Here is a 22939-nt window from a genome sequence, read left to right as displayed (position 1 = left end):
ACACACAATCGCTGGGAGCCCAATGTGGCCCGACCGGGAGGGGGGGTGCTCCCATTGTTGCTTTTCTCTGAACTGGCCTGAACAACCACAATAGCCCAGTGTGTGTGCGTGTACATATATACGTGTGTGTTCGGCGTGTGTGTGTGTGGAACCGCTCTCTCATGCCCTCACAATGCTCCATTGTCCCATGGACCGCAACAGTAATTTATGTAAAGATTCTTTCTTTCCCTTGGTCTCATCCATCCCTTTTCTCCATTGCTTTTGTTGCTCTCCCTTTTCTTTCTGCAGTGTGGATTCCTCTCATCTGGCCTCTCCCATCCCTCTCTCCCCCCTCCTGCCCCGTACTGTCAGACTGTGTCCATCTTTTGCTCTTTCTCTCCCTCTGTCACTCCTCCACGCTCCTCTACCTCTGTCTGCTTCTCTGCCTGCCTTTTTTCCCTCCCTCACTGTCGTCCCGTATTGATCTCCATTTCTTCCTCGTACACTTTGCGGTGCCTCCGTCTCTTTGTTGTCACCCTTCCACACCACGCATTCGCTTGACTCTCTCTCATTCTCTGCCTTGTTTCATGTCCTCCCCCTCTTGGTCCGACTGACACCACAAGTTGTAAAAAGTCAGAAAAAAAAGTCAACTGATTTTAAAGCCACTAAGCCATCTTCTGTCTCTCTCTCCCTCCCTTTTCTCCCCCCAGTGGTTTTATATAAATGAGTGAGGGGAGAGGAGTACAGGACAATGTAAGGAGCCTACAGGCTTAAGACAAACATTCATGGTATAAGATGCAGTTTGCCAAAACTCAGAGCCTCATAAAAAGCACACTGGCAAAAGCTGCTCTCAGCCTCCTCATCCCTTAATAATGTAGTGCTGCCTGGCCACCACACTTCTTCCAACACAGGTGTGCATTCACATTGTGATGAACTGAAACATCACATATTTTTCTCTTTTTGAGTTGTTTTACTTGGCTTCCCGCTCACAGAGCCTGAAGCGAATATTCATTGCTTCACTAAAATAGAGCTTTCTCACAAAGAAATAAGGAATAATGCACTTTGCATATTAAAAACACATCCTTTTAAGCCCTGTATTGATGTTCAATTCCCAGCTCTTCTCCATCAATAGCGCTCGAGCGTCTCGACAATCGGAACAACAGAAAATTTAATCTGCAACTTCTTTGATAATCAATTGTAATAATCATTATTAATAAGACGTCCTAATGAGGCAGATTCTCTTCGTCTTTGCTGTTAAACTCTTCGGGCGATTATTCTCTAAGGATAGGATGTCAAACAGTTTTAGCTGTTTTCAAAGATTGAACTTAGATTTTTGCTTATTGAGTCATGAATATTTAACGATACAGTGAAATAATTACGTTTTTCAAGCACTTGAAGTAATTTTGCAGGCAAAAATTTCCAAGCATGACCTTCTTTCAGCTTCTTAATTGTGAAAATAGGCCACTTTTGTTTGATTTATGTCATAGTAAACTGAAAGTCTTTGCGTATTTCACCATTAGTTGGACAAAGAGAGCAATTTGAAGGTGTCATCTTTGGCTTTTGACAAATGTGACAGACATTTTTATCTATTTTTGATATTTCATGGAAGATTAATTGATTCCTTCAGAAAATAATCTACAGATTAACTGATAATCAAAGGGTCAAATATCAAAAGTATATCAGTTGTCAGATATTTTGGCAAATTGTATTATTTTTAGCCTATACAAAACTTTCAAATCTAAAATAATAATAAAAACATTATGTTTGACGAATCTGCACCAAAACTCAAGCAATTTTTTGGTACTTTATCAAACTATTTCAAATGACACCCAGCTCTACTTGAGACACTCTGTTATCTCTGAACACCTCAGCTGAATGATGCCCTCTACACACACACAAACACAAACACCTTGTACTCACAGCTGTAGTAGTAGTGGCGCCCTGGCAGAAACTCAAACCCCAGCGAGAAGGGGGTGAACCTTTGGATCTTTTCAGAGAAGCGCACTGGTCCAAAGGGAGCGTAGGGGGTGTTACACTCCCACCTCTTGATGGCCCCTCTGGTCTCCACGCAGCCCTGGAAAGACCCCTCTCCCACCAGGTAGAGGGCCAGCGTCTCTGGCGGCCCGGCGTCCAGGGTCCCCTTGTTAGGGTAGTGTGGGCAGTAAATGTCCAGGTAGTCGTTCAGATTCACCTGGACGGACAGATCTCCTGCTGTTAACCTGGAAGGAAGAACGACAACGACATGAATATTTCATCTAATGATTACACAGACTAATACATGACTGAAGGGGAAAGAGAGGCGGTGATTAAAGCGCAGACGGAGGGAGAGACAGAAGACAGATGACAGGTATTCCTTAATTCCTCTGTGCCTGGAGGAATGTGGGTAGTTACAGCAGATGGATAGTTCATCAATATTACACATAAGGATTGCACAGGGTGATAAAACAAAGTTGTGCGGGTCTTAAAGAATGTTTCAGGAATTGATATATCACGATGATACCATGTTACTTCCTCACCAGCAAGGGAGCAGTGTTGAGCGACAGCTACAGTAGAGAGAACAACAATTCCTCATATGCTAATTAAGACCAGTGAGGGGAGTTCAGTGTAAAATAAACCAGACTCCCTCTGCCTTCCACTTTCTCTCTCTCTGCATTGTGCAGATATACACAGGCGTGTACAAACTTATGCGGACGTGCATGCGCATGCACAACTACATCTTCAGTCAAGGTTGACTGGCTTTAGGCATAACAGTAACTCTGGACAAGACAGCATCATTAGAACAGAAGAGGTGCATAATGCATGCTCCTTTAGACTGCAGAGTCTGGTTTCTTGTCAGGTACACAGTCACACATGTAGAGACTAATGTGGAGAAAGAGAAGATGAGAGAAAGATTGAGGGAAATGGATGCAGGATAGACTGAGAGGTAACATGAAGAAATCACGAGGCTTTGTATGAATAACAGCATGAAAAGACAAAGCAGGAGACAGTACATGAGGAGAGAAATGTGTGACAAATGGAGGGAAGCAGTGTGAGTGATGGAGTGACATGAAACGGGGGCCCAGATAAAGACAGAAGGAGACTGATGAAAAGAGAGCTGTTGAGATAGGTTAGAGCAGAGAGGTGAAAAAAATGAATAAGAAAGCCAAAAGAAGAGGAAAGTTGGATGAACAGGTGAAAAAAAAGCAGAGTAAAGAGAAAAGAAAGTAAAGTGTTTTAATTAGCGACCCCAGAGAGTCTGAGTGCAGACACACAGAGAGAAGAACAACGGAGTGGAAGAAATAGACGAGACGGACTTTAATTGGTCTCCTCTTCGCATGGAGTGCAGGAGAAAAGAATGAGGGGCAGAATGTGGCTTGGGCAGAAGGTTCAGGTCCATCAGTGGGAGTCTTTATAGAGGGGTGACAGAGCGGAGGAGAGAGGAAGGGAGTGCTGGGAGCCAGTGAAGGGGAACATGGGAGGGGGAAAAAAAAGAGAGTGTGGAATGGGGAAGGGAGGATGGTGGTGGACGGCGGAGAAGTCTCAAGTTAAGTAGGCGGACAGAGAAGAGACCAAACAAACAAATGAGAGGAAGAATGATGTGAGTGTGGAGAGAAAAGGAGGAGACAGAAGTGATGAACACTGAAATGAAGCAGATAGACGTGACAGGAAGCAGGAGACTGTGATGTTCCAGCAAATCTGCAGAGGGTACCAAAGATGGATGAAGCAATGAGAGGAGAAATGACCAGAGACCGTCGGAGAGGAAAAACTGAAATAGAAATGTGCGTTTTGTGCTCACTCTGAACCTGAATGTGGGGTGCAATGGTGTGTATTTCTGGGTGAGATAATGGAGCAGAAAAGCGGGAAAGATTGTGCGTGTGTGTGTGTGTGTGTCTCATGGTGATGCAGGTGAGACCCTGGAGGCAGGTCTCACCAAAGCCGCTTCCTGCTCAATAGCTAGCACGCAGAATTGGCGATCTATCAACGGGACAGGACACCATCGATCAGGATCCCTCGCTCAGGACACACGCACACGCACACACTCCACTGATCAATATCCCTTCTGTGAATATGTGTGTGTGTGTGTGTGTGTGTGTGTGTGTGTTTGTGTGCCCATGTCCGATATCTCTATTACCTGTGTGCACTAATTACAGTCGAACAGAGCCATTGTGCTGTAAAGAGAACACCAAAAGCCAGTGTAAGCCTGGTAAGCTGGCACACGCACACACACACACACACACACACACACACACACACACACACACACACACACACACACACACACACACACACACACACACACACACACACACACACACACACACACACACACACACACACACACACACACACACACACACACACACACAGTTACTCTTCTACCTTACTACCTGTGGTGATTTCCAAGGCTTCTCGGAGGCTAAGAAATGTTTACTTAGGTGCACCAGCTGTGGAAGTGCGTGTGTGCAGGTGTGTGTGTGTATGTAATAATAGACGTGTGCTGTGTCAACATGCTGCACCCCCTGCTATACACGTCATTCACCTCAGGCTTCTTCTGCACTGCTCAAGTCCTGCCCTGCCCCCCCCCAAACACCGATTTGCATTCCTCCTCACCCTTTTCCTCTCCTCGATCTCCTCCCTCATCTTTCCCCACTTTGGATGACATGCACTCATCCCCAATCTCTTGCTTCAGAGGGTGCAGCTCCTCCTGCTCATCCTCCTATTTCTGAATCCCCTCTATCCACCATTACTCCTGCCCCCCCCACAAGCCTCAAACCCCGGCCTGCGCCATATGTACGCCAGCAATTATGGAGACGGTGTGCTCTACTGATGTCAAACTGTCAGCCTTCTTTTCTATCCTCTTCCCTTCCTCCTATTCTCTCTCTCTGGCCCTGGTAGACTTGGGTACGCCCTAATTACACTCCGCATCCTCCCCTACTGCCAGCCACCATGCAGCAGAGTGGTGACAGCACAGGGGCATCATGGGAGCTGTGGGTGTGAAAGAACAGAGTGCTGGTGCAGCCTATCAGCGGGAGAGTCCTCTGGAAGCAGAGGAGAGGATTGGTTTGGTCCCGTGCTGGAGCAGAGGGGAGAGGGCAAAGCCACAGAACAGCGTGCACGCGCACACACACTCATTTTAGCACATGTCGGCGTGATTACACACACAAACGCGCATTCACACACGCCAGCATACACACGCGAAAGACATGAAAGTACTTCATGAGAATAAAACATGCTCGATCCCCCAAGCCAGAGGGTGATCAGTGACACCCTTCTGAGGACTGGTGCAAGCTCTTGGCTGATAAAGAAAAATCTCACCGAGGAGCCGAATCAAAACCAACACGCTGGGCCCTTCAGTGGAGAACTTGAAAAGGCAAACATTTCTCTTTTTTTGTAATTATAGAAAATTGCATTCAAAAAATTTAACATAAGCAATGCCCCCCCCCCATGTGTGTCCATGTTAGAGATTGCACATATATACACATGTGAGAATATGAGTGTGCATGTGTGTGCAGTTATAATGAAATGCAGGGGGTTGACTGTGGCAGAGACCTTTGATCCTTTAATATGAGAGAATAATTAAAGGAGCAACAATCCCACAACACGGCTTCAGGAATACAGAACAGATACTTGATCACGCACAGCAGCTGCATACTATGCATACTGAATACATTTAGGCACTTAACGCAAGTGCTGCACATAAACATGGGGGATAAAAATATTCTACTACAATGAAAATGCTAATAGCATGCTTACACTATGCTATGCATCCCAAATGAATACAGAAAATGTGTATTGTAGATACTGTAGTTTTAATAAACACTTGCATGCTTGTGATGGTATGCTAACCAGCTCGCAGTAAGTCTGTTGGCTCCTTGTAGCGGCGATGGAGGGCCAAAAGGCTTGCTGGAGCCTCAGTTCTTCCGTGGTCAATCACAGCAGGGTGATGGCTAACTGTGGTCACTATGCTGACTGGGCACAGCATGCTGTGGTCACTGTGCCTTGGCCGGACATAGCATGACACAGCTTCAGCCTCTACGGTGGGAGCTGGAATAACACTGAGATGATATGGGAGGATCTGTGGTTCTCTTTTGGCGGGTGACTTTAATCATTATTATAAATCAATACGATAATGACAACTTTGTGTCATACGGATATGGTGGCTGGCTTAGTATTCACAGCTGTTAATCCATCTCATCATCACAGTGGCCCGGTCACACCAGCATTTTTTAACAATCACATTTCAGACCAACATCGCTTTGCTGAAATGTAAAGCTGCAAATCAGAAGATTATCACTATTGTTATCAACCGAGTTAGCTGGCTAGTGCTAGCATGCTGCTGGCTACCTCACCAGCAAAAGCAACCTGACAGCTAGCCCCGCACACTATATCACCGACCTTCAGGCCCCACCTGTTTTGTGGAGACATCACGACATAAATCTGTCTTGAGAGGGGGGAAACTGGAGGCAAACAAAAGCGAAAATTTCTCAAATGCGAGCACACCTAAACACTAAAAAAAGAAAAGGAAAAAAAACCTGACATCGGGCAGGTGAATAAAAGCAGCCGTTGGAAGCCTTTCATGGGAAAAACAGCTCTATACTGTGGGGAATAATGGATGGAAAGTATGAGAGAAGTTTATGACAAAAAGAGCCCAAAGACAGTCCAGGAGGAAAGAGGGAACAAGGCAGAACTAAAGCGGGAGAACATTCTTTCCTTGAGGTCTCCGAAGCTTCAGTGACCTCATGCTCCACAGGCTATCCTATCTTCAGAGGAAGAAAGAAAAGGGATCATACAGCTGTAGTGCATAGAAAGGCAGGTAAAGAGAGGACTTCATCTGCACCATTTCCAAGAATTTGCATGGCTCGAACCTTTGTTCCCAATTTCCTCTCTATTACAATCTTTTTCTGTGTGGATGTAAAACGGAGGATGTAACCCCCCCCCCCCCCCACACACACACGCATTAGCTGTGCCCCCCCCCAATGCCCATACAAAGCCATGCTGAGTCCAGAGCCCAAACCCCAGTGTTGTGTCTAACCTGGTGCTTACTCCCCTCAACGCGCACAAACAAGGATTTCACCCCCCACCTCTGACCATCTGGGGCCCCCCACCAACCGGCCTGCCCAGCTGGCCGAAAAATCCCCTTACCACCCCCCCTCCAACCACGCACCCTCAAGACTAGATTCTCAGTGTCATCAAACTGTAGCCAAAGACGGTGATCAACCAATCCTCACAGAGAGGAAAGAGGGACTTAAGGGGAACAAGCTGTTGCTCTTATCTACTCTTTCCTGTTTGGTATGCCTGTGTGAGTGTGAGGGTGAGTGCTTCCTTCAAGGTCAGCAGGAAGTGTATCTCTCCTCCACACCAGACCCTTTGCTTTCTTTGCAATGACTCCTAATCTCCAAATGTGGATGGTATGCGAACGTTCATCTGACTTTTTCCTCCTGTCTTCGCCTACACTCGCTGAAGTCTGTGGTTTTTCTTTGCATCCGAGCACTGAGCACACACTGCATTAATATGCACTAGGATCAGAGTGGCTAAACAGTTTCCTGGGGGAAGCCCTCTCCCTTTGGACAAACCTAACACCGATGTCCTCATAAGGGTAGAAGGAGACGACTACAAGTGCACACACTGCTTGCAAAGCATCAGTATGAATTTGGTGCAAAAGCGCTGGCCACAATGGCTTTAGATATACGTGTATAACCTAGATGAAGTGATTGGTTGCACCCTTCTGGCCCCGCAGGCTCCATTGAATGACCAGAAGGCACAGGGCATTCAAAGCGTGTGGATCAGCAGGCTCCCTCGTGGACCCACATTCCCCATCAATTTACAGACACAGATAAAACAGTCAGATATACGCACAAACACACACACCTGCTGCTCCAGGCCCTAAAGGATTCCAGGCCTTAGGTAACGACAGACCCTATTTTCTGCCTGTTATGGCATATATCCCCCTCTGTGTGTGTGTGTGTGTGTGTATGTCTGTCCTTTCTGTGGGACTCAGCAGCACAACAGGATGTATAGCTACGGCCGTCAGAGCTGAGGAAAATTGTATGATTCGGGCCCACAGGACCCATCAGTATGGAAACCAATCCATCGGAACCATTTTGATACGGCTGCAGGTCTGCAGAAACCATCATCGCCCTTTGTGGCAGAGCTGTCATGCATAGGCACCGCTCTCCATGTGTGGTCTGGTCTGATACTAAAATAAGCTTTCCAGTGACTTTTCTGGGAGGTATGAAATTACCGTCCACAATATAAATGGACAAGAGTGCAGTCTTGCAGTCTATGGCTGGCTTATATTTTTTCTGCTTGCCCAAAAAACACTGCATGCTGAAATGTTGCCTCAGTATGCCCATGGCAGCATGGCGGCAGCTGAAAGCGTCGTGTGACTCGACTCTCTCACCTGCTCTACGTGGAGGTGGCCGCACTTGTAAGAGGAGCGCTAGGAAAAAAAGGGCGCAAGGGGAAGAGTTTGGGCTCTCACATAGAGTGACGGGGAAAGTGTGCGGCAGATGAGACGTGCATGGGCGAGAGCGGATACACGTACGGCGAGGGGTGTGTGAGGGGGTAAATAAGGTCAGACGTGCCGTTGCCAGGACAACAACCAATCTGGAGCTGGGATTGGAGCCAAGCCAATGCCCCACCCATCCATCCTTCGCTCCATCCGTCTTTTTCCCTGCATCCCTCCTTCGGACAGCCTAAACCTCAGAGTAATGAGTGCTCTCCATGTTTCTGCAGTCTAAATGGAGCTGCAGTGTAAATACAGGGCTGATCTGTACAGGTGCCAGCCTCGGATGCATAAACCTCAATATAGCTGCAGTACCTCACCGCTCAGACACTGACGGGACGGACGGAGGGGGGAGCAGGACAGTGACAGCTATGATGGGTGGACACAAAAAGCCATGATTCAAACTATTTATGAAATCTATCACAGCGTATTGCTACAAAGTGGCAGCTGCGCTGATCCACTGTGTCAACATCATTTGTCTCATGTTTATGTACTAACTTTGCTGTTTGGGCCCGTCAGCTTTGCACACAGTGAAAGAGCAGATAAGTCCCGCTAAAGAGAGGGTGTAGACAAATTAATGTTGTAGCTGGAGTAAATACCACTGACACAAAGGTTAGTCGTATTGGGTTTGTGCCAGTGGGGAAGGTGGTGTTTGGTCAAGGGGGATCTCTTTTTCTGTTGATTCTAAAAACACATATCTACAGTGATTTAAATATAAAAACATCATGTACAGCATGTGACGGTTTAAAGCTGAAACAGTTATTATTCAGACAAAACAAGACGTCCTCATTCACTATTTTCTGACATCTATCACACCAAACAATTCATCGGAGAAGCAGATTAACCGATAGTCATCATTTAGTGTAAACTTGTCATCTCTGGCCCTCTTTCCAGCGTGGCTTGCCTGTCATTGTCTGCATTGTACATCTGCATCAGACTTTTTGTTTCCCCTTCAAATCACAAAAGGCGTTTGTTTTTGTTACAATGTTGGGTAAAGACGATCTGACCACTTTGGAGCTGTCAGCTGCTGTAAAAACTCACACTAAAGTGCTGTTTGTGTAGTCGGCAACAAATGCTGCTAATTGGCATTCAACCAAATGCGGCCCATCTTTATAGCACTGTTTGTAATTATGATACATCAGTAAAGTGCTTTTTCCGTGAGATGGTGCTATCTGTCACCTCGAACAATAAACAGCTTTACTAGCAACACTTTATAGTTTTGTTCTTTCAAAGTCATTTCATGTGCTGATTACCTTTTTCCTCGTCATAGCAGTATGCGCTCTACACCCTCATCTATTATATTAACTATACCTAACTATCTGTGTTCCCGGTCTTTCAGCAAGGCCCACCTGTGAAAGTGGGTTAAGGAGGACATGCCAACAACAACCCGTAAAACACACATACGCAGACACACACGTACACTCTTCACCGTAGTGAAAAGGGCGCTCGCAAAGCAAATACACTCAGCCAATAAATCAGACCTGGCTTTGAGAATCCATCATTTACTAAGTGGGTCACACTTCTGATGCCATAGACACTCTTGCTTTCCCATTCTTGTACTCTGGTTTTGTCTCTCTCTTTGTGATGTGAAGGTCAGCGCTGGATAGGCAGCACACACCATTCACCCCAGGTGTGCGTTCCCCCTCGCTTTCCCTCTGCGTCTGATTATTTGGTGGATGTTAGCAAAGGAATGGCCTGTTGGAGGGCTAAAGACGCCCTTCAGTCACTCAGTCAGACACACACACACACACACACACACACACACACACACACACACACACACACACACACACACACACACACACACACACACACACACACACACACACACAGGAGTTAAGACATGTCAAGGAAACCTGGCCTAATACAGCCAACAGACCTGAATTATTTAAAGAGAGGGAAGGAGAGGAAAGGAGAAGATGGAGGAGAAGAAGAGGCACGAGAGTTAAGGAGTAAATAGAGTAAGCCGCTTCCTTTCAGTCGCTCTGACTCCTGGTGAACTTATTTAAAAACTTCTATACTTGGTTTCACTCCCATCTGCTTTCTTCCACCCCATCTTCAGCAGGGTCTCATTTCCTCCCCCTGTCAGCGTGCCTACACCTTCTCCTCCTCTCTTCCCTCCATTGCTTCTTCCACCACTATTTCACCCACTTCACCCCCCCCCCCCCGTCTTTCTCTCTGTTTATCTAAGCACTTTCACGGTCACTGCTTTGGAATCCCAGGAGTCTAAACTGGCCCCTTCCCTCTCTCTGCCTCGCAGCCGATCCATGCCTCTCTCTCCCTCTCCATCTTTCTCCGTCACATCGGTTAAGATTCATATCGCTCTGTGCGTCGGGGGTATGGAAGGTCCCCCTTATTCCCCCCTCAAGGCAGCCAGCTTTGTCCTGTTCTAGTCACGCACAGCCACCCACCCGCCCCGCCCTCACACACATGAACACACATGCACACCAGAGGCAGGATGCTTACACTGATGTCTAATATCCATCTCCTCAAAGGAGGGATTCTTTTAGCAAAATCAGTCCATTTGACATCAAAACTTAAACAAATGGGTCTTATTTATAAACTCACAACAGTACATTCAGCTCCAGTACATTAGATTATCCATTGCTTTACAGCGTGTGGATTAACATTCATGCTTTTAACATTTGGGCTGATATAACTGGATGCCATTCTTTGCCTCAAGGCCGGATGCCCCTGAATTTCTTAGAGAGGCAAGTTGAGTTCCACAACACTGATGAAGGGTTCAGACACAATAAGCGGGAAGGAGGTTTAGGAGCGCAGAGGAAGGAAGTGGTGAGGGTCACAAGGAGAGGTGCAGACGACAGTCTCGCGCAGGGCGAACAACAGCCTGACACTGGATTGGGATTAACTGATTAATATGGGATTAAAGATGACTGGTCGCTACTTAGTAACGAACCACAGTGACCCAAAATTACAAGATTAACACGCACGAGGTACAGTGTGGGTGAGTGTTTTTGCTTGATAGGAAGTCTACTGGAAATCAGCTGCAATGTAAGCAAATGCCACAGAAAAGTCAGCTTGTTTAGGTATTCAGTGTCTGCCTCTGATGAAGAACAACACTGCTCACAACAATTTTCCGTTCTGAAAGGAAATCCATCAGGGAACCTCCTTAAATGTAAAAAATGTAGTGAGTAAGGGGTTTTCTGACTTTCATGACTAGGCATTTGTCAGCAGGTGTATTTTTAGGAGAACACACAGATTAATTCTACAATCATAAACACGGAGCGTCTGCTCCAGTGTTTTGAGAAGCGCGCTGCGTACAGGAACTCCATTTCCAGCTGAATAGGAGAGCAATGAGATTCATGAGTTCTCCTGCTACAAGGCCATAGCTATGGAGATTTGGGACAAGGCTATTTCCCCTCTTCCATTCAGCACAAAAATACCACCACTACTCTGGATGCTCTCAGACTGTGAATTACAACCATTTGATCATTTCTGATGAATACAACAAAGCATACTTTTGGACAGTGACAGAGAGCAATTCATTAAAAAAATACAGTTTACATGAAAAAAATCTTTAAAAAAATATATGAATAAACATTTTCAATTGATGACACAATTTAATAAACTTAGCCTCAAGGAAAGGTACATTATACAGTATGTCCAGTATTTAACTTGCTACTCTGCATACTAACATGTCAGCAGCCTGTCACTGTAGTAAATGGTACAAGCTAACAAGGTACCTTAGATTCCTACAAAAGCAATAACATATGCACCGTACTGCGATAAAAAGGTGGATACAGTAGAGGGTGAACAGATACCACTCATCTAGCTGCACAACGGCAGACTGATCAAAGAACTAATTCTGGTGGAAAAAAAGTCCACATTCACTCAAACTCATAAATAAAAGATTTGATTGGAACAAAATGTTGAGAAAAGAGGAGCGGAGGGCAGAAAAAAGAAAAGGAAGCAGAGAGAAAAAATAGCAGTCGGAGCACCAGGAGACAGAGATCAAGCTGCGCATTACTGCACACCCGAAAATCATGTGGTACTGGTTATTGCTACAAAAATAACACAGCCAAATATGCTGGCACACACTCACACAAACATACACATGCTCGCGTGCACACACACACACAGGTTTGCACTTCTATCCTTGTGAGGACACTCACTAACATAATGCATTCCCCAGCCCCTTACCCTAACCTTAACCATCACAGCTAAATGTCTAACCCTAACCCTGAGCCTAACCCTGTCCCTAACCTTGAATGCACTTTTTTAGCACTTATATTTTACTAACCCCTCTTGTTTTATGTCTGCCCTCTTAAATCCAAGCCCAGCACTTATTTTATTTACATCTTAATATCATGTATAAAGCTTGCTCTTTTTAAGTGGTGACAGCCCCAAATAGTATGGCAGAGACCCTGGAAAGATGGGGTATTTTGATAAATATACAAGTTCCCACTGCTGGCCTGCACCGTTGCCCAATCCACCATGCATTTTTAAACAATTCACTTGGCCAGGTTTTTAAGTATTTCTTTTAAGGATCAACCATCTTTTGATCCCAAAAATAAGAAGGGTCCCAATATCCTTTGGATCCCCACACCCCGCGAGAGTCCGTGCCCCTCACAGTGCTCCCCCAAGAGCACTGCGCTTTCACCCAAACCTATCCCAAACCTAAACCTCACTCTAACCTAAACCTTAAAACTGAGACTGACCCCTCTAACAGCCCTCTGATGGTCTGTCCGAGATGATCAGCCAAAATGTCCTTACTTTACAAAAATGTCCCCACTCCCAAGGTCTAAAACTCAAACTGATTCTCACAAAGACAGATGTACAAGTACACACACACACGCGCGCGCACACACAGACATACAGACATACCAAAACCATATCTCATCATCTTACTGTAAGCCTCAAAAAAACCTGTGTGCAGGCATGTTTGAATAAGCATATGATACCACATTCCATTCATGTTTTGCCCTTTTTTAAACAGGTAAAGCCATAACCATACATGGTATGCTTAAATCTCACACACACACACACACACACACACACACACACACACACACACACACACACACACACACACACACACACACACACACACACACACACACACACACACACACTGACAAACCATTGTCAAAGCATTGTCAGGTCTAAATGGGGTGTGATTCCTACTGGGACTCTCCCCAGAGTCCGAGTAGCCATGTGTGAGTGTGTATGTAAGCAGAGCGATGGTACTATTAGTACTGCGTGTGTGTGTGTTTCTGTACCACACCTGTATACAAGCCTACGCCACAGAGTGTGTGTGAGCCCCTGTGTGTGTGTGCTGGTAGGGAGGGAGGGGCGGAGGAGGGGGGGGGGCGCCTCACGCCTGCTTGTGACAGTGATAGTAATACCTGCTGACATGCTTTCTTCCCTCTCTCCCTCTCTCCCTCTCACCTCATCCCTCCATCCCTTGGGGCCTTCCCGAGCTGTTTTGGGAGTTGAAATCTGTTGACTCTTTCTCTACCACCCTCCCCTTAACGCGTTCTCCATCCCTCGCTCCCTCCACTGCAGGTCTAATGTTTTCACAATCTCTGGGGGAGGATGAGAAAAAAGGGAAGAAGAGAGGGAGTGTGTGCGTATTCATATGTGGTGTGTGGTATGTGTATGCCAGCCCAAAAAGAAACAGGGGAGTGTGTGTGTGTGTCTTTCACATCACTGGGGGCCGGAAAGTAGGCTGTGCTGCCATACTTCTGGGAGGCAATGCCAAAATAATATTAGTTTTTGTTCCACTACGGAAAAGCCTCCAAAAAAAATCATATAGCAGATTCAAAATACCTGTGCAAAATCTGTCATGTCATCCATCTCCTCTGGAAATCACAAAGCACCGGATGAAAGGTGTTTTTTTAGGAACTGAGAATATTACTTGAAGTCCCCTTTTCAACTATGAGAAAGTTATTCTGATCAGCAGAATCATTTAGAAAAAAAGTGCCATACACAGAAGTGTACACCCCCTGGACACACACACGCCCGCGCTCACACCCCTTCAAGATTTTGTTTACCCAAGTGTCTCTTTGTTGTGTCTAGAAAAAGTGTGGAGGAGCTGTGTTTTATAGCAGGTTTATTAGTCCATAAAGACTGTTCTTGTGTGAAGATGGCCACTCCTAATTTGTCCTCTGCGGCTTCTGGACACACACCATCTCTCTCAAGACACACTGGCAACCCGGCTGTGCGTGCTCGTTCACGAGATGGGTTTTAAATGACCAGCAGAGGACATGATCAGTAAATACTAATCAATACATAATGGCTGACGAGCGGGCAGGTCAAAGAGAGCAAAGACCGGAGAATATGTGCATTGTATTTTCTGCTCTTTACTAGTTATTTCCTACTTTTCCTCCAGTGGGTGCAGGCCTGTAATAGAATTTGTATGATTTCATTAAAAAGCAAAGTACATTTTATCCTTCATGCCTTTCCATGCTATTATTAAAAAAAAAAAAAAACAACTTTGTCATTTTTGCCAGCCACTTTGTGACTGGAACAATTATGGACAAAGAACAGTATTAAGTACAATCAGGTTCCTTGAGCTGCTGGTTACACACTGACATATTGCATTATTAAAGCCAATATGCACATTAACCAGAAGTGTGTCGCCCACATGCACCCTTCTCTTTAGCACTGTGTCTCCAAATTTGTGGCTTGCGATCTTCTGATCTGACCGGCAACACGGCTGCTGCACACGAGATTGACTGACTTGTGCAGAACATTCAACGGAGCGCCTTCCTGGCTGCTCGCAACGGGGCTCATGTAGTGACCAAAACAAAAGGAAATCATTGTGCAGTGGGAGACTTGTATCAATATGCTTCACAAGTTCCTATGAATAACAAAGAGTTTCTTCGCAGGCGTCGTCGGGTTTGTTGAGCAAAGCGGACGCTCACATCCAAAAGCTATTGTGCTGCTGAACATCATCTGTGACACCATGAAGGCAATGTAAAGAACTTTTGGAGCGACTGCCCGTAAACACCTCTGAAGCCCTGAGGTGTGATAGCAAACATGTCTCACTGTCCTCCTGGCAGCGAGGACCTTGTGTGGTACAATAATCCAGGTTTCTGCTACAGCCTTTTGCTCTGCCTGGGTCAATACTAATTCAATTTCTGTCTCAGGGAATTCCCAGGTTGCCTCTTGGCAGGATTTCTGAGCTGAGTGGAAGAGCATTGTGCGAGGTTATATGTACTTGAGATTGTGTGTCTGCCTGTGTCTGCATGCACGTGTGTGTGTGTGTGTGTGTGTGTGTGCGCGTGCACGTGTGTGTGTGTAACTCCAAAACGCGCATGTTGGCTAAACAACGAGCAGACTGTGTTATTTTGCCGAAGCTTAAGTTGATAGTGTTTCCCACATTTTTGAGTGTACATATTCTCACGCTACAATTTAATTGCTGTTTTGTATGTCAAAGAAATACACAGTTGGCGGGACACCTACAACAATGCCAGCTCATTGTGTGCCATGAATGAATGAATGCGCTCCCGCTCAGCGCTCACCAACAGCCCTTAACGACCATAACCGCCCTCTTCACACACGTACGGCACCAGCAGCCATTTTGTGCCAAAGCCGGGCTGTGCTGTGCCAACCGAGCGGCAGACAACACTGAACCTCATTTCATTCCACAGCTGTTCCACCCCACTTGGAGACATTCATACAATACAACTTATTACAGCTTAATGCAACCTAATATTGATGTATGTGTGTACACAGAGAAACAGGGCGGCGTGGGGAGAGAAATTGGGAAAGGGATGGGTCCATATGCAGTCTAGCGATAATGCGAGAAGCCGGCGATAATATCTGGGTGTTAAATTGGTATCGATTGACTAAATATCCTGACCAGGAGGAGAGAGCGGCCGTCCTTTCATGCTTGTACACCATGTCTGCTCTGACGGCTCCGAGCTGCACTGTGACTATCTGATCCATTTTAATACAGTCATCCTCACGGCTAGGCCTCTGCCCAAACCTCATTTTCAACACAGTGTGCTTGAGTCTTCCTGTGTGTGTGCGTGCACGTGTGTGTGTGTGTGTGTGTGTGTGTGTGTGTGTGTGCGCATATCTCTGCAAGATTAGTTTTGTTGTGCAACTTTTATGTTGGTTTCATTCTGGGGTATAATATGACACTAAACACCAAATGGAGGATTACAGATTTCACACAGATACACAGATAAGAAGGAGGCGGTGTCAGTACAGTGGGTAGTAACCTGTAGCCATTTGTGTAAAGGTTCACCTGAAATACTTCATAAATTGAGGTCACGTGACACTTGAGAGCAAAACACGTGGCTGCGCAAGACTCTATCAGCACGCCCCACCTTTAAAAAAACCAAGCATCCAAAGGCAGTAGCACGCCTTTTCCCTCCAACACTTCAGTCACACCTAAAATCAACTAACGGGTGGAAACAAAACAATGACCTATTTAGACGAGGGGCCGGCGCAGCGGTTGGTATGTTCCCACAGCCACACACCGCTGGCCGGAACTGAGGATTTTTCCAGTAAAAGCCACTTTCACAACTCACTGTGAGTTGAAGAGAAATCTGAAAAAAAACAACAACAACAATCTAGTAAAAAAACATGAATCATGCGCGAGATCACGCATGAATCATAACCCTGAGTGTTTTAAAGTGGCCGGGCATCCTGGTGCATTTCTGGGTTTTGTTTTTCCACTGAAATTTATCTCTTCTCAAGGAAGCAAAGAGTTCCCTTTTCATGCGAGCCAGCAGGTCAGTTCCAAACACACACACACACCTCTCGTGGAGCAATTGTTCCACTGAAATGAAGTTCAGCCGACAACGATGGCACCAAATGTCAATTCACTGGCGTACAAATCACTAAAATCACTCCCTCGCATTGTTTTCCGACAGAGATGAAGAAGCTCAAGTGTACACACAGTTAACTCATCCACAGTTTACCTCCAGATAATACACTCAATACCACAAACAAACAGACAAAACACATTTACAAAGACAGATAAGGCACACAATCGCGCTCGCAGACGCATCTCTGGATCTCCGCAGACCGCAGCCAGTGAGACAATAGGCATTGACACGGAAAGGGGAGAGAGACATTGATACAGCGAGATGACAGATGAGGAGAGAGAGGAGAGAGAGACAGAGACATGAAGAGAGAGAGAGAGAGAGAGAGGGAGGGAGGGAGAGATTGCTTTGTTAGCAGGACAGGGAATAAAGTGGTAATTACCTCACTGTGGGTTTGTTGATTATAGTTCAGCCAGGTTCTCCATGTTAATCATTTACCAGGGGAAGACAGAGATTAGTACAGAGACAGACACAGAGAGGAGAGATAGCAGACAGTGCGAGAAATATATTCATCTGCATGCACACGCACACAACTGAGGAGTGGGCACAGACAGGCCGACCGGCGAAGAAATGATAAAAAATAAATAAAAAAAAGAAATCAATCCAGAAGTATAATCATCTCTTGTGACGAGACACAATTACAAACACCGTCTGGTTTCACTTTACTGTATGCTGCATGTGATCAGATTGTGTGCGCGTGTGTGCCTGAGTGAAGGTATGGTATGCAGAATGTGATTTACTTTGGTATTTAAACTGGATCATTCATGAGCGCACACACAGAGGGAAATGATGCATAAACAGAGCGGAGATTACACGGAAGACTTATGAGGGGTGCTTTCAATAAAGATACAGAAAACCAATACAAATATTCATCTCCCCACGCACCGTTTAAACATGCTTCGCTGGCTTGGAGCTCACCCCAAGCTTGCGTCAGAAGAGGGGAGAGAGATACAGACAGGAAGAGAGAGAGAGAGTGAGTGTGTTCAAAGAGGTCTGGATGGGTTTGGCGTTGGTTAACATGCTTTAAGGTCTGTGTCCAAACTTGCAGAGTGAGTTCAAGTGTGAGCAAGAAGGCGCACAGGTAGGAGGAATTGGTTATGATATTGCTATTTTGCAGTACGTCTCTATGTAAACGGTGAAATCTCCAATTAACACCAAGCTAATCCGACGTTCTGCAGGAAAGAAAAGACAAGAGCAGTCAGGAAACAAGAGTCTAATGTTTGAGCTGTGATCCAGAGGAACTGTTGAAACAAGCCTCCTGCCATGTCGGATAAGAGGGAAAGCAGTGGCAGAGGTGTGAGCCAAGAGCAAGGGTAAGTCAGAGGACAAGGAAATGGAGTAGCTTATTTAAGGTTCAGGTTTGGGTGACATTTATTCTTGTTACAGATGTATGAGCAGCACATATATAGATGGTAAAAGCCTCTTTCAAGGCATTGCAAAAAAAGAAAAAAAAAGGTAATTCAATCCTTAAAGTTCTGGTGCTCTGAGTAAACTTTCCGACAGATCTTGAGTGAATTTATGAGGATGAATGTAGCACAAGAGGCGGACACTGTTGTATCAGCAAATAGGCTGGTCAACTTATTTGGTCCAACAAGTTTTAAAGCACACCCTGGTACAGAGGAGGAGGCTTAATATACCAATAAACTAGTCGGAGCCCCCGACTCGGGGGAGAGCTGAGGTATATCAGCACACGTGCAAACACACACTCAAGCTTAAAGCACTATGGTTATAATATTTTACTAACCTTTAACTGCTCCAGGAAGCAAAAAATAATTTCTCCTCTAATAAGGAACTATCGCTCTGAGAGAAACACAGTAATAAAATCGAGAACGATCGTAAAACCCAGTTCATAAAATCATAAAAGAGGGCAATCGGACCACTTGTGCCCCACAATGAAAGAGGCCAGGGTATCTGACTCCACCATGTTCAACGCCGACCCTGCAGTCAGTCCATCACTTCCATTTTGGAGGCCCATCTTTCAACGTGGAGGGTGCTAAATGTGTGCCAGTTTAAGTGTTTCGCTGAGCCTTTGTTACAGCCGTATTAACCAGCAAAAAGCAGAGCAACAAGGCCCTCCGGTCTCCACTTCACTGCCCCTGCTTCATTAAAACCATAAATCTAGGTGTCGAAGGAAAGGTGATAGACAGGGAATGTTTTCTGTCATCTTTATTAAAAGGAACCTGTTTGCTCACCAGCTACAGTTACGTTAAATACGAGCTGATTCTCTAATGTGATGTCTGGAACAGCAGCTAGCTCCTCTTTAGCTGCTTTTCCAGTGTCCAGGATAGCAGGAATAATGAAGCCATGAATAAACTGGTCTCAATTCCTGGGCTTTCAGCTCTCTCATAAGTTCAGCATTCATTAATAACATTTACAAATGAAGGATGGGCCGACAGAAGCGAGCACAAGGGCCACATCAACATCACTCTGCCAATATAGTCCAATAAATTTAAGCCACAATATGTAAACCTGTATACAGACATGAGGCAACATTAGCATGGATTTTAAGTCTTGTTTCTGGCAGCCTGGCAAATATGAGTCCAAATTTCTCTCTTTTCTGAGTCCAAGCCCTTCTGCTATTTGGTGCTGAGCAGGTAGCTCACAGTGGGTTTATAGAAGCAACGCTGATGAAAGCATGGAAACTGAACCAGAACAGTGACGTTCCTGCTGTTAAACCAGAGTCAGATGGTAATTCTCTTGTGAAGCATCCCCTTTCACACTACATCACCGGATCCATTGTTCATATAAAAATATGGATTGGAGCAGCTTTAAGCAACAGACCAAACTAAACAAAAAGCCAAATGTATTTATGTATTTTGTGATCCAGAATGCCTTTTGTACCATGAGCAATGAGTGGAACCCTGGAGTCTGCGGTGTAGCGCCAAGCCAACAAAAGCACCGCTCTCCTGTCCCTGTGCTCCTTTTCCTGCACCAGGCTGCATTTACAGGCCTCAGGACAACCTGGCTGGCTGGCTGGCAGCTAATAGAAAATATGGTATGGGAGAATGACTGAAACTCAACTAATCACACTGCCAATATCCATCATTGGACAGGAGGGAGTCGTGAAAGATAAAGGGCGCGAAGGAGGAGTGAGGAGGGGGCGGAGACAAAAAAAAAATGAAAAGGAGAGCGGGATGTAACAAGGGAGGTAATGAAGAGTGAGGAGAGGAGAGGAGAGGAGTGGAGAGGAGGAATGAGAAAGAGTCCTAGCTGTAAACCCAGGGGATTCTGAACCGGGCGCAGCATCACAGCTCTGCTGATAGCTTTGTGATTGGGTGGTGTTGCTGATGAGAGTGATTCTCTGCCACAGTGGGTTACCCTCCGCCGTGATGCTGATGGCATTGTGATTGTGTGGTGTTGCAGCCAACTGTGTGGCCCTGCCACAGGCTGTGACCATTCAACCCTGAATCTCTGGGGAACAAGAAGGTGCTTCCTAATCCTCACAGTGTTCCTCCCCAACACATTTCTGCTGGATCCCAATTACTGGACTGGGTTTTACCCGCCTGGACACACTGGATAGAACCTCAGCTGACTCCAGCACAGGATGAGTCCTGCAGACCTGACAAAGGAGCCCTTGGGGAAATTAGCAGCCCCAGGAGTCATATTTCTGTCACATTTTGTGCATCCACAAATGTAAAATACATGACAAAACTGTGACTGACAAAGTGGTCTCTGTGGCCAACGGCTATTAAGTAAAAAGGTCATTCATCTGAAAGAGTGTTTGGGGAATCGGGCCTTGCAGAGAGCGAGAGTCTCTAAATAAGCAAGTGAGAGAATGGCAACTGTTATTTTGGGCAGTAGCCCTACTGGCCCTGCAGGTCTTCCACCTCAACCCTTAAATTAGCCAGACTAGAACACCTGGATCAGCAGGTGAGCCTGACTGTGCCTTGCTAATGGCCCCAATCAAGCCATTACACACACTCACAAACACACGCTCACACACATCTTCCCATTACCTAACTACATATTCGCACAGCAGCACTTTAGCCTTTAATATACACCTGTGTCCTCAGAGTGCTATCTAGGACACTGTTCAGAACAAACACTTAAGAAGAAACCCTTACTTCTGGCATTACATAAGTGGCATAATCACTAACTCCAAAACGCAGAGGACAGGTGAAAGCCAGGGTTAGAGTGTAGTCATTGTGATAAAGGTACCTACAGCTGCAGAGGAAGGTGAGATCAGGCCACTGAAATGAGCCCAAGACTCCAGGGTTCAGGCTTCGTGATTTAACTAAAATACCTGTCTGATAGCTTATGGGTTAGTCCAGGTTTTAGGTAATCATACCTGCTCTGCTTCCCTCGTCAATTAAGTACACAAGGACGTGATCCGTCGCATAGCAGAGATTCTTTAAACCAACTAAAGCCTGACTCATTTAGTAGGAATTAGTGTGGCAGTTGTGCAATGGCACGGCACTGCAAGTTCAAACCAGCCAGGTTTGTTCTGTGCAAAGTAGGCTGAAATGAGCCAAATTTTGCTCTTAACATGAAACCCTCATTTGGCTCGCAGTGAGAAGAGAAGGAGGAGACACAACCTCATTTTGTCCCTGAACCGAGCGTCATTACGCGCACTGCGTTTTCTCACCTTGTGTTTGTTGAATTCCAATACACGACGTGTCTTTTGGCCACAGCAGCTGAAATTATGTTAAAGAGGAAAACCGTGGCTTTCCAGGCAGGCAGGGCTCCCGGAGTCCACGCTGGGGAGCCCATGCTGACCGCCGCAGGGGCCGCGGAGAGGCTCTGCACCGGCTGGGAGTGGCGTGCAAATCAGGTGAGGAGAGCCGGCGGCGGAGGAGCTCGGTGAACAACTTTCCTCCAGCAGTTTCACCAACTCATGAACAAACGCAACACTTCTACGTCATCTGCTGCTGCAGTTTCGCATGATGCATGAAGGTAAACTGATTAAAGTCCCTTAAAAAAAAAAAAAAAAGGTTAAATCACAGGCTGCAGAGTGGAAGGTGAGAGGCGGTTGAGTTTGTCCATGGTCCGCATGATGGTTTTAGACTGAGATCTCTTCACTGAAAGACAGACTAAAAGAGAGACTAAACCTGAATTTACAGGTCAGAGTTTCCAGAATATAGTAATGAGTCAGATTTGAAGTTGAAACTGCCAGCTGGTTTGGCAGCAACAGGCTGCGGAGCGCTGGAAGGGCGGATCCGCGGAGCTGAGGGCGGTGCCGGGGAAACTTTGGACCAATCAGCCCATAAGGGTGTGGTGATGTGCCATACAGTAAGGCACAGTTAAATGCTTGTGAGGTGCGCCGACTGGTGTGGAGAGACAGTCTGTCAGTGAGTGTTCCAGTTTATCAGGATCCTCTGTCCACTTTTCTCCCCCCTGACATGTCTGATCTGGAGCTGAACAGTCAGATTAGTTAAACTCTCCTTTGCAGCAGCTGGGTGCCTTGCTCATAGGTACACCAGCGGTGCGGTGCAGCTGTTTCACAAGATTCAGCATGGGCACTTGCTACTTTATTCCCTTCTTTCCAACCTTCCAGCTTATAGGACTGTATAGCTCCAAGTAGGGCAACATCACATGGTAAAATGAGGCGTTCAGGTACCCAACACACAGGATCATCAAACCGTGGGGAGCAACACCACAAGCCCTCCACAAGATGCACATTTAGTTCGGCTCCACTTGGCTATATGAGGTGTGTGTCTGCATGTATGTGTGCGTG

The 22939-nt window shown here is 46.0% G+C and overlaps 1 protein-coding gene across 1 annotated transcript in view; it reads right to left on the bottom strand.

The window, feature by feature from the left end:
• LOC139333995 (ephrin-A4) overlaps window positions 1–22373 on the bottom strand; it is a 32747-nt gene extending 10374 nt beyond the window's left edge. The window contains exons 1-2 of the mRNA XM_070966724.1: window positions 21851–22373; window positions 1900–2198 (exon numbers count right to left, since the gene is read on the bottom strand). Of these exons, the coding sequence (XP_070822825.1) occupies window positions 1900–2198; window positions 21851–21975 (424 nt within the window). The 5' untranslated portion in view covers window positions 21976–22373. The remainder of the gene's footprint in view (window positions 1–1899; window positions 2199–21850) is intronic.
• Between the last annotated feature and the right edge of the window lie 566 nt (window positions 22374–22939).

This window comes from Chaetodon trifascialis, chromosome 7, assembly GCF_039877785.1.
Source record: "Chaetodon trifascialis isolate fChaTrf1 chromosome 7, fChaTrf1.hap1, whole genome shotgun sequence".
NCBI lineage: Eukaryota > Metazoa > Chordata > Actinopteri > Chaetodontiformes > Chaetodontidae > Chaetodon > Chaetodon trifascialis.
The sequence above is the reverse complement of the archived record's forward strand: the minus strand, read 5'-3'. Positions and strand labels throughout refer to the sequence as shown.